Source organism: Zingiber officinale, chromosome 7B (genome assembly GCF_018446385.1).
Source record: "Zingiber officinale cultivar Zhangliang chromosome 7B, Zo_v1.1, whole genome shotgun sequence".
NCBI lineage: Eukaryota > Viridiplantae > Streptophyta > Magnoliopsida > Zingiberales > Zingiberaceae > Zingiber > Zingiber officinale.
Genome location: NC_055999.1, coordinates 732694 through 745142, shown reverse-complemented (window position 1 = coordinate 745142; position 12449 = coordinate 732694). Strand labels below are relative to the sequence as shown.

The window sequence follows — 12449 nt, the reverse complement described above, 5'->3', positions numbered from 1 at the left end:
CCTAGGGAACCACAAGAAATTGCCAGGGAAAAACTTCCAAGACAAAGCATGTGCAGGTAAAGAAAAATTCCGCTGCTCGTTCAGCACAATTTGTTGTTCCTCATCCTTTCTATCACGGCAGCTGATCCGATGCAATGACAGAGCCACCACTTAATTGTTTCGGTCATTAGTGACTTAATTTTGAAATTAATGTTGTTCTAGCATCCTAGTAGTTCAAGGAAGAGGTAAATTGATCTAACAGTTAGATGCCCTTTTAAAAATTTTGTAAATTTCAAATGCGCACTAGGCTTTGTGTTTCATTTTTTATAAAAAAGGAAAAAAAAACTTTTGCAACAATTGATGAAGTGGTTGAAAGTGTCATTGTCTTTATCGCCTAATATAATCAAACCTACCTCATATAGTACTTACCTCATATATTCGTGACCGGACTTGCTTTATAAATACAACTAAATTTATTCTCTGTCGTGATGTCACCTTCCTCCATTATGACATTTTAAGTAAGAAATAAGAATAGAAAGCTTAATAAACAAGACAGATTACCAAAGGTGAAGTAGTTTGACCAACTTCCTTAATATCAAATCCAAAGTTCTTAACTTAAAACTAAACCACATCGTAAGAAAGACTTTAAGTGAGCAGAAAGTTATGAGATGCATATAAATGGCGTAACTTTATATGTAATTTTATGAATCTTTTTCTTTTGTCTCTGGCATTCAAATATCACAAGCTAACTAGCACCCTAAAATAATTCACATAAAGTAATAAAAGCAGCAGACAGAAAAAAACTGAAGAAAAGCAGCATTCTAAAATCTAAAGAATGGATAACTCCTATACAAAACTGAAGAAAAGCAGCATGTTGTCAGGCTACGACATTTCTTTTTTATTCTCACTGAAATCAGGCATCCCAATTATAAGCTCTCATCCAGCATTATATCAAATGCTAGATATAAGAAAGCTTTATTCTTGAAAACTGTCGTTTAGAACAAGTACAAGAAATAGATATTGCAACTATAGTTTACCTACACTAAATGTATTAACTATTTAAGTTCATCATCAAAGAAAAGGAGATTCAGTTGATAAACTGCTGTAAGGAGGTTCGCAATACAAAGCGCATTTTTGGCATGTTCTCATAATCAGCTTGCTGCCAATATGAACAAATTCAAGAATATCCTACGTTCTTATTTAATAAAAATATCAACATGCATGCATTTCGATGCTGATCATTCTTAGCTAATCAAGTATACTTCCTAGTTTCTATGATAACAGGAACATAACAACATGGATAGTGCTCAGAAGTGATGGTCTCATGTTTCAACTTGATCTATCACAAGATAGAAGTATCAAATTTCTACTAAGAATCCAGAATGAATAAACAGATGTGAAAATGTTACTAAGCATCAGGAAACAAACTACATGTCTATTGCACTGTAAACAAGATAAGGAAGAAATTTTCTAACACAAACTGGTTACACAAATCGCCAGATATCCTCTACAATGTCAAGCATTTTTAATTTAATTCCTCATTCAAAATCATAGTCTCACCAACCTATTTAAGATGATAGCTACCAGCTCTCATTAAAAAACCTGCAATATTTGGGTTTAGTCAAATCCAAATATTGTGGGCATTCCCTCACTGTCCATCATTTCAGAGCATTTTAATTTAAGTTTTCCATTTATCAAAAAATCCAGTTATTAGCTCACAATTTATCAAATCATATAGGTTGATTTCACAATATGCTGGAATGTAAACTTTGTTTACCGAATCACATGAAATTCTAACCACCTCTGTAAATGCACATTTTCAATTTAATTCCTTGTTAAAAGCCATAGTTCTTCATCACAATGTCTATTACCAAGCTGATAAAGACTTTACTAGTTGTTGCTAAAGTCCTGGTACAAAATCCGCCAGTCCGCCAAATGGGGGGCTTGCTCTGATATATATAGGCAAACAGTTTGATGGTCTTTTCTTTTCCAAAAAAGACAAAATAAAACATAGTTTTTTTTTATGCAGCTTAGTCCAATTTCTTGACCATGGTTTAAGAGAAATGAGGCTTATAAATTTGTATCTTAGTCATGAAATCGTTCAAATTGGCTTTCCTAAATCACGCCACATAAAATCTGGGATGATGCCAAATCCAATGAAAAGAAATTATAGAAAGTGCTTACTCAAGAAACGAATCCTGGTTAAAGGAGAATAATAATTTGGATAAGTTCACTGTAGAAAACAAAATTTGACAATCCATTGATGCTATTTGTATTGGGAACTAAATAATCCATGAAGCACCATGGTGTTCTACATATTAAAACACAATGCATGCATTAGTACTTTTATTTGGATGTAATTACAGACCCTAAACATAATACATTTTGAACGATCTAGCGACTAGGTAGCCAGCACTATATTTTTGAACCACATTCACCCAACTTCCACACCATTAATTTCATGTTTTCTACATATATTGTGAATTCTACAAAAACCAATTCTTTGTGCACAAAGCATCCAGTAAACAATCATTCAACATATGGAAGGGACTATGGGAAATTCACAGGGGGCACTGCCTCTATCACATTAAAAGATGTATACAGCAATCCAAATTTCAAAAGAGATAGCAATGAACCACAATCATATTCAGAACAACAACCTTAAATCAAATCAGTTTCTTTCACAGATTGCACTTAGGTAGATACAAGACGTTACCTGCTGATGTATTGGAGGAAGAAAACATTCCATCTATCTCCTGATTCTTTTCCTTTGCAGGTTTTTCTGTCACTAGCCTGTGACCATCCACATGGAGCTTGGCAACCCGAATCTAAAATGACTATATTTATATAACATCAATGTTCCATGTTTAATTTCACTGGTAGGAAATCCACAATGAGATGACTCAATCAGAAATCTTCAGGAAATCCAATCCTTCAGTGCGGCTTCGTACTATCCGAAGGAAAACTTCCCTGACCTGACGTTCCAAAGGATCAAGACACTCCTTTATGGTTGCATGGACTTGGGTCAGCTCCTGCATCTGCTGCCTCACTTCGATGTCCTTCTCCTCTGTCAAGGGGAGCTGGGTAACATCTATAACGTCCATCAAGTGATGCACGCACTTCTCGATCTGGTGAATTTCCTTCAACAGGCCAATAGAATTCTTCCTCTCCTTCTTCTTTGACTCCTCTACTATTCTATCATAAAGGGCCAAGACAGGAGGCGCCCACAGGTAAGCCCGAGGAATGGAAAAGTGGATCTGGAGACCACGATCTTGGCAGGGAATCGCCGCCACCAGAGACCACATCACAAAGATGAGGACTGAGCTGATCGTGTAAACGGGCACTGCAAATCCAGCTGTTTCAGCCATCTCATGGCTACGAGGTGCGGATAGGTTGTTCCCAATGGCCTGCAGTTGTCGGGCTGCAGACCAGGAACGAGAGACGCTCCAGGAGAGGGAGCGGAAGTGCGAGCGGCGGCCACCGGACCCGCTGCTTGACGAGTAAGAGGAGCCTCCATTACGTCCGAAGGAACGATTTCGATGGGAGACAATGGAACCGGAGTCCTTCTCGTCCAGCATGAGGATCGCGATGTCGCACAGCGCTTTCTTGGCCCGGCGGAGCTGTCCCTCCCCGAATTCCCGCTGGTGCGGATCGAGGGCCACGAGCACGATCTCGATGTGCTTCCGCCACTGCCGCACTTGCTCGATGCCGTCGCGCACGGCGTTGCAAATGTCGAGCGCCTTCACGGCGCGCTCAAAGAAGTCGGAAACCAGGCGGTCGATCGTGGCCGGGGGGCGGCGGTGGCCGAATAAGATCCCCCGGAACTCCTCCTGGCACACGAGGAACGTGTCCAGAAGCCTCCGCAGCCAGGAAATGGATAAGATCTCGTCGTCTCCACCGGCAAGATCGTTAAAGAGGTCCGCTACCTGTTGCTGGAAAGCGTCCAGCTCCCGCTGCTCGCCGGAGTCGGCGTGGCGTCGATCCATCGGATTGGCGGAGTGATCACGGCGAAGGCTCAGGAGCGTACGCCCCGCCAAAGCGAAGGGGGCAGATGACCCATGGAAGTCCGCGGTGGGCATCGTCACACCGCCAAATCGCCACACGCCAAGGCGAAAATCATCACCCTCACCCCGATCGCAATCGGAGAAGCAAAGATTTCCGACGCAAAAGAAAAAAAAAAATTAAAATGAATCGATCGACGGAGGAAAGAAAGAGAAGGACGACGATGGCGGATGCCGTCGAAACCCTACCGCTCCTCTTTTATCGCCTAAGGAAGGGGGCTCGTCCCCTCCTCTCCGGGCCCCACACAAATTTAACCCTTTTAATAATTCCCAACTATATCTCCTAGTCCTAGGTGAAAAAACGGGTGACGTCGATCGTCTGTCATACTAAAAGAGTCGAGACGACATTCTGACACGTGGCGGGTAAAAAATCACCCTACTCGCCTGCTAAGGTTGCGCATACATTTTCTATGCGCTGCTCGTCGTGCGGCCGCGCTTAATCTGCGTTCGTTGACTGCCGTGTTACTTGACGATACTACCCTCCCTTCTTTCTTTTTAATCAAAAGCAATTTATTATTATTATTATTATTATTTAATCAGAATAATTTTTTAGATCATTTTTTAAAATTATAAATAAATTTATATGAACTTAAACCGGAATCCATATACATACAAATTTAGGATCACTAAATAATCATGTGGCAAAAGATGATTCGTTCGCTCTTAGTGTCCTCGTCAATCCATCCCTAGATTAATACGGAAGAGATAAATTATATGTGGCTACTAGCCATTAGTGTAAATGATCAAAATATGAAGGAGATTATATTTGATTACGTTAAATTTTAATCCCAAAACCTTAGATGATAATATCTTATGTTTTAATTATTACATCGCCCCGAAAAGACAGGACCACTAAGAAGTCATGAACAATGAAGGAGTCGTAGAGGGGTCCACGTCATCCTGTTTTGTAAGATCCTTCGATCAGGAACTTGGTGCTGTCGCCCGGTCGTTTTCGATTACCCGCTGTCACACCCACTTGTTTCGCGGGGTCCACAGGTGGAAATATCTAAAGGAGTATGCTTGAACGGTGGCGGATGGGCTCGACGGCCGAGTCATTTATGCGGTCGGCCAGAGGCACCAATTGTATAATTTTTAAATACGACAAATATTGTAGTGTTCGTGTGAAAAACATGGTGCGTTGACAATTGGTATGTGGATTAAGCCGCTCGCATGTATATTGTTGACTTTTAGCTCTCTGGATATGTGTGGATGAGATGGAAGAAGAAGATCAACAACAAGAATAATAATAATAATAAAATTAAAAAAATCCAATTTTGTCAAAGCGCATGGTTCCTCTGATTAATTGGAATCGATACAAGTTTGTATTTGACTTCCCTTTTTATCAAGAATCTTCAAATCAGTGTTAGAGAAAATCAGATCAGACCAGCAGGTCCGACCGATTGAACCGCGAATCGGTTTTTGATCCGATTTGGTCAACTATTAAAATAGAAAAAAAAAATCGGCTAAAATCTGTCAAAATCGTTTAAAATCGATCAAAATTCATTAAAATCGTAGGTTGAATTAGGAAATTGAAACATGATTTTTAATTATTAAAGCATGATATATATATATATATAGTATTTTGATATCCTGCATACCCGCATAGTGCGCGACTGTGTGCGCTCGTAGGATATCACTGGTTTTATTTATTTATTTTTTAAAAAAAATTTAAATTAAAAAAATAATTATAATTTTTTAAAAATAATTATAATTTTTTAAAAAAAATTTATTTCTAGGGTTTAGGTTTTGGGTTATAGTATCAAAGGTTTTATTTTTTTTTTTAGATTTTACCATTCAGGCTTTGGGTTATAGTATCAAAGCTATTTAGGGTTCAGACTTTGTGTTATAGTATCAAAACTATTTTTTTTTAGATTTTACCTCTAAGGTTCAGGCTTTGGGTTATAGTATTAAAGTTATTTTTTTTTTAGATTTTACTTATAGGATTCAGACTTTGGGTTATAGTATCAAAGTTAAATTTTTTTTTAGATTTTACCTCTAGGGTTCAGACTTCCCAATTAGGTTATAATGTTTGGTTTTAAAAAAAATTAAAATAAAATTAATTTAAGTATTTATTGAGTATTGTAATATGTTGAGGGGATATATTAATATATTAGAAGGAAATGTTAATTTTTTTTAATTTAAAATATTAAAAAAACAAAGTTATTAATTGATCTCTTGACGCACTGTACACACGCAGGAGATCAATACTATATATATATATATATATATAAAATATGATTGAACGATTGGTTCCATCGATCAAATCTTAAAAATCTCGATCTTATTATCTCATCAGTATGTATATATATATATATATATATATATATATATATATATATATATATATATATATATATATATATATATAAAATGATTGAACTACCGGTTCGATAGATCAAATCTTAAAAATCTCGATCTTATCATCTCATCGGTATAGTGACTGGTCTGATTTTCAAAACATTGTTTTAAATTAAACAAGTCTGCCTAATTAATTGGTAGACATAACTTGATGGCTTGGGGCATAATCCATGGAAGATTTAGCCTTTTTTCTTAAGGCAAGATATCTCTGTAATATATTTAAGATTCGGCCTCATTAATTGTTTTTTATTGATTAATCTAGTCAAATTTCTTTGGGTAAAATACAAAATTAACATTGTGGTCGATATCGTTTAACCGTACCCAAATTGCTAATACTGGGCTTCGGCCCAAATAAATTAAGAATAATGGGACAACTATGTGGCCCAAATCCAATACCGGGCTGGAATTCCTTGAGATAAATCTTAACTTCACTCAATTTTGAGCAACATTCTTTTTATTATCCAAGACTAATTCTGACGGTAATTAGCCCCTCGAAAGTTTTTATTGACCATCTAGATAAATCAGAAGGCGTTCATAGTTGACGGTCTGTCGATCTAATATTCTTATGTGTTCATTAAAAAAAGTTCATCCGTTATTTGCTGAAGTTAAAAATCAATCCTTAGATGCTGCCACTGTACTGCAGGGACATAATTTATTTGAATATTTGATTTATATTTTGAGCAGATCGGATTACAAAATATTCCTTGCGCCAGTTGGATTAATCATTGAAAGCTTTGTTGTTCAAAAAGCAAGCGAGCACTGAGGTTTTGCATTTGGTAGACAAAAATGTCAACAAAAAAAAAAAGGATCCAGCTGAAATTTAGAATGAGAATGGAATATATATATTTTTATTTTAATATATATATTACGGTCTTAGTTGATCTGAAATCTACAAAGACAAGCACGGACTCCGATGAACAACGATCTTTGCTATATATAACTTCTTGGAGACCTAAAAGAATTTTTTTACGATCTTATGCATAATGAGTAAACCAATAAAACATTAGTGACTTAAGATTAGGGTGAGGATCCCTAGCTAAGCCTTCCGAGTCTCAAGTTAGTTTCACTTTCAAAGGTGGAAGGAATAAGAACAAGAACAGTAACTAAAGTGCTTGAAAACAAAGTTTAGATACTAGAACTTGCGTACTTTGCCAACGAAAAAAATCCTCCTTTTTATATTGTTGGTTGCTACTTGGAACATCATTCTATTTCTCCTGTACAAAAATTTGTACAAACACAGAACTTAACCTAGCTACCCATGTGCTCTACTGAAGTTAGACTTGGATTGCAAACGATGCTAAATCCAAGTTGGTCTTCAGAAATTAAACTTGGATTAGAAATGATATTTAACATTTTTATTCCAAGTTTAACCTATGTGTGTCTTCAGAAGTTAAACCATATTACAGAAGTTAATTAAATATCTATTTCAAAGATTGACTTTCAGGTTAAACATGGTGAAGCACTAGACCTTCTTGATTATGGGAGCATCCACCACTTCCTAGACAAAACCTTTCAAAGAAATTGGATATTTAACTTCTTACAATAACCCTAGGTTTAACTAAAGAGACCTCAATAGAAGCACAAGATCGAAACACGAAATCGAAAACCTAAAAAATGATAGCCTAAAATCGGTATTTCAGGATCCACACAAAGAAAATAAACTAGTACACAGCGAGATAATATACTAGTTGTATCTTTCTTTGTAGCTAAAGACCTCTTGATCTTCTGTTGTATTCCTCTCCTCCTCTTAGACGTCGTGTGGGTGACGATCTACTAAGATGAAATTCACCCGAACCACTTCTTCTCCTCCAAGACTCTCGAGCCACTAAGGGATGCCAAAATAGGAAATTTCCTTCTTCTTCTTCTCCTCCAAACAACTGGCCACCAAGTGCTTCTCCTCTTCTTCTTCTTCCTCTCCAAGCAACCGACCACAAGGATTTTCCAATCCTTGATGCCACCGGCCCTAAGGAAGCAAAAGAGGAGACAAGAAGAAAAGTGTCGCCGACCCTTATCGGAAAGAAAACAAAGAAAGAAGAAGAATGGAGAGGGCCGGCCACAAGGAAAAGAGGAGAGGGGGCAAGGCTTAGGTTGTGTGGCGCATGAGGCACCCTCTCCTCTTTTATAATCCTTGGTTATGGTAAAAAAGGAAAGTTTTAAACATAATTAAAACTTCCTTATTTGTGGTCTCCCCTTAAAAAAGGAAATTTTAACAACAATTAAAATTTCTTTTTTCTAAATTTCCTATTGTATATGACAATAAAGGAAAGTTTTAAAATTAATCTCTCTCTTTTAAAACATGTAGACAACTAAAAAAAAGGAAAGATTAATTTAAACTTTTCTTTTTAAATCATGGTTACAAAAAAGGAAAGTTTTATCAAAAATTAGAATATCTCTTAAACATTATAGATAACTACAAATAATGAAAGATTTTAACAAAATTAAAATCTCTCTTTAATCTTTTGTAAATAGCTATAAAAGGAAATATTTTAAAATTTTAAAACTCTCTTTTAAAACCATGAGGATGACTATAAAAGGAAATTTTAAAATTAAAATTTCTCTTTTAAATCCTTTCATGAATAACTACAAATGGAAAGAATTTAACAAAAAATAAAATCTCTCTTTAGTTCTAATGGTGTGGCCGGCCCCATGCTTGGACACCAAGCATGGCTTGGCTGGCCACCTCTTGGGCTCCAAGCAAATGCTTGGTCGCCCCCCTTGCTCCAAGCAAGGATGTGTCCGACCCATTACTTGGGTAAGAAGTGGACTTGGTGGATACAAGGCTTTATAGAGTCTACAACAGAGATCGAGAGGAGAAATTAGTTTTGGTCTCCTGATGAGCTTAAGTTTCCTGTGTTCGCCCTGAACACCCAACTCAAGTTCATCAATAATAACTCATACCACTAAAGAGTTATTATTGAACTACCGCACCAATCCCAAATTACATTATGAGCTCTTTCTTATCATGAGTACATTAATCTCCCTGTGTTTAAGATATCGAATGTCCACTAATTAAATGAATTACTGACAACTCATTTAATTAATATCTAGCTCCAAGAGTAGTACCACTCAACTTCATTGTCATGCCGGACTAAGTCCACCTGCAGGGTTTGCATGACAATCCTTATGAGCTCCTCAAGGGGACATCATCAACCTAGATTACTAGGACATAGTTTCCTTCTATAATCAACAACACACCATATAAATAATATTATTTCTCAACTTATCGGCCTATTGATTTAATGAACTAAATTTCACCCATTGATAAATTAAAGAAATACATACTAAATATATGTGTTTGTTACTATATCAGGATTAAGAGTTCGCACATCCATAATAACAGAGGTTTTGTTCTTTTATGTAGTCAGTATAAAAAGAAACTTCCTCAAATAGTCCTGTTCAATACACACATAGTGTACTAGTGTAATTTTATAGTTAAGATAAACTAATACTAAATTACACTACAACTATTTCAATGGTTTGTCTCATTCCATCGTAATTGTGAGCTACTATTTATAATCTATAAAGAACTGATAACATGATCTTCTGTATGACACCACACACCATGTTACCTACAATATAAATTAAATGGGCATCTATATTTAACATAAATGTAGACATTTGACAAATGTGATTCTTATTTTAAAATAAACGTTTAAAAAAAGCTTGGCTTTTAGTATACATCCTAACATATACTACCTCATGTGACCTCCATAGTCGTGAAGTAGTCCCCGATTTGTTAGAGTTTGTTAGGAGATGAAGTCATCTTCTATGCTTCGTGTAATAATCCTTTAAGGAATCTTTTTTTAACCCCATATATACCTCTTTTATCATTTGTGACTTATATTTGTGATGAGGTATGCATAGAACCACGTCATTATAACTGAAGAAGCTTCTAAAATATATTTTCCACCAAATTTGTTAGGTTGCCATACTTCCAGCCGGTTCTTTAACCCGGTCGCATATATAATAAGAATATCTTTTGTTAAGTATATTTTAGCTGGTCATTTGTATTGACCACATATGTTGTTAAGAATACCCTCTGTTGAACATGTCATGGTCAGTCGTGTATATATATATTAGGAATACCTTCTGTTGAGCATGTCTCGATCGGTTGTTCAAGCCGATTGTACATATATATTAAGAATATCTTCTGTTTAGCATGTTCCGTCCAGAAATGTATTATAAGACTGAGTGACTCTATGCTTGGTAGGGCTTTGCCCGGTCGAGCACATGTAAGTACCTTAATACTCGCCCAGCCTTCCCTCTGTCAGGCGTATATAAGCACATTGATGATCATTTGGCCCTCACTTGGCCGATAATATACTGAAAGTCGTATAAGGCTAAGCGTTTCTGAGCTTGGTCAGGCTTTGCTCGGCCGAGTGTATATGAGCACATGGGTGCTCGCTCGGCCTTTGCTCGACCGGTAATATATTAAAAGCTATACATAAGGTTAAGTTCCTTTATACTCGGTCGGGCTTTACCTAACCGAGCAAGTGCAGACACTCATTGGTGCTTGCTCGGCCTTCGCTCTGTTGGTAATATACTAAGAGTTTTCATAAGACTAAATGCCTTTATGCTCGATTGGGCTTTGCCTGACCGAGCACGTGCAGGTACTCATTGGTGCTCGCTCGGCTTTCACTCGATCGGTAATATACTAAGAGTTTTCATAAAGCTAAATGTCTTTACGCTCAGTCGGGCTTTGCCTAACCGAGTGCGTGCAAACACTCATTGGTGCTCGCTCGGCCTTCACTCGGCCGTTAATATACTAAGAGTTTTCATAAGGCTAAATGCCTTTACGCTCGATCGGGTTTTGCTTGACCGAGTGCGTGCAAGCACTCATTAGTGCTCGTTCGGCTTTCGCTCGGCGGGTAATATACTAAGACTTTTCATAAGGCTAAATGCCTTTACGCTCGATCCGGCTTTGCCTGACCGAGCACGTGTAGGCACTCATTGGTGCTCGTTCGGCCTTTGCTCGATCGGTAATATATTAAAAACTCTACATAAGGCTAAATGTCTTCACGCTCGGCCGGGCTTTGCTCGACCGAGCGTATATAAGCACATTGGCTCTCGCTCGACCTTCAGTCGGCCGGTAATATATTAAGAGTTTCTATAAGTCTAAATGCCTTTATGCTCGGTTGAGCTTTGCTCGACCGAGCATATATGAGCACATTGGCTCTTGTTCGACCTTCGGTCGGCCGGTAATATACTAAGAGTTTCTATAAGATTAAATACCTTTACGCTCGATCGGACTTTGCTCGGCCGAGCGTATATGAGCACATTGGCTCTCACTCGGTCTTCAGTCGGTCGGTAATATACTAAGAGTTTCTATAAGGCTAAATGTCTTTACACTCAGTCAGACTCTGTCGGATCAAGTATCCTAAAAAAAACTTTTTACTTAGTCAATCATTATTATTAATTATACATTTATCCGGCTATATATTTCTCTCATCCTTCTCAATTTAGCTCCTTCTTCATTTAATAGATCAATTAAATCGATCTATCATAACTCGATTAGTGATGGAATGTTTTAATCTATGATTAATCTTTTGGTTTGCCTAATTGTTTTGTTTCACTGACTTAAGAATGACAATTTGTCGATGTCATCCTGTTGTATCTTTAAAAAAAAAATATTTGCATATATATGCTCGTTTAATTAACTCAATTTAATTTCGAGATGACAACTTGATAGTAAATATTATATTTAACCCTTCAAGACAAAAGAAAATGATGACTTCAATTTTAATTTTGAGAGTGGAAGTAAAGAAAATGATGACTTCTAATTTTCTTCAGGATGATGAGTGCAATAGGCGAAAAATAATGGACAAGCATGGTATGCTATCACTCTCCTCTCAAGAATGACAAGTATGAAGGACTCTATTATTGATGATGGAATGATGGAAATTAGAAAGTATCTTCTAGTACTTGAATCCAAATTTTCTAAAACTTTGTTTTATTTATTTATAATTAAGATGTTCAACCTTTGGTCTATTAAAAATTGGTTTCATTTGAAATTCGAATATTGATTCTACCTTAGCATTGAGATTCACTATT

At 36.8% G+C, this 12449-nt stretch overlaps 1 protein-coding gene across 1 annotated transcript; it reads right to left on the bottom strand.

The window, feature by feature from the left end:
- Window positions 1-2527: 2527 nt before the first annotated feature.
- On the bottom strand, window positions 2528-4266 carry LOC122004883 (protein ROH1-like). Its single transcript, XM_042559720.1, has one exon. The coding sequence runs from the start codon at window positions 4056-4058 to the stop codon at window positions 2883-2885; it is 1176 nt and encodes a 391-aa protein (XP_042415654.1). The 5' UTR covers window positions 4059-4266; the 3' UTR covers window positions 2528-2882.
- Between the last annotated feature and the right edge of the window lie 8183 nt (window positions 4267-12449).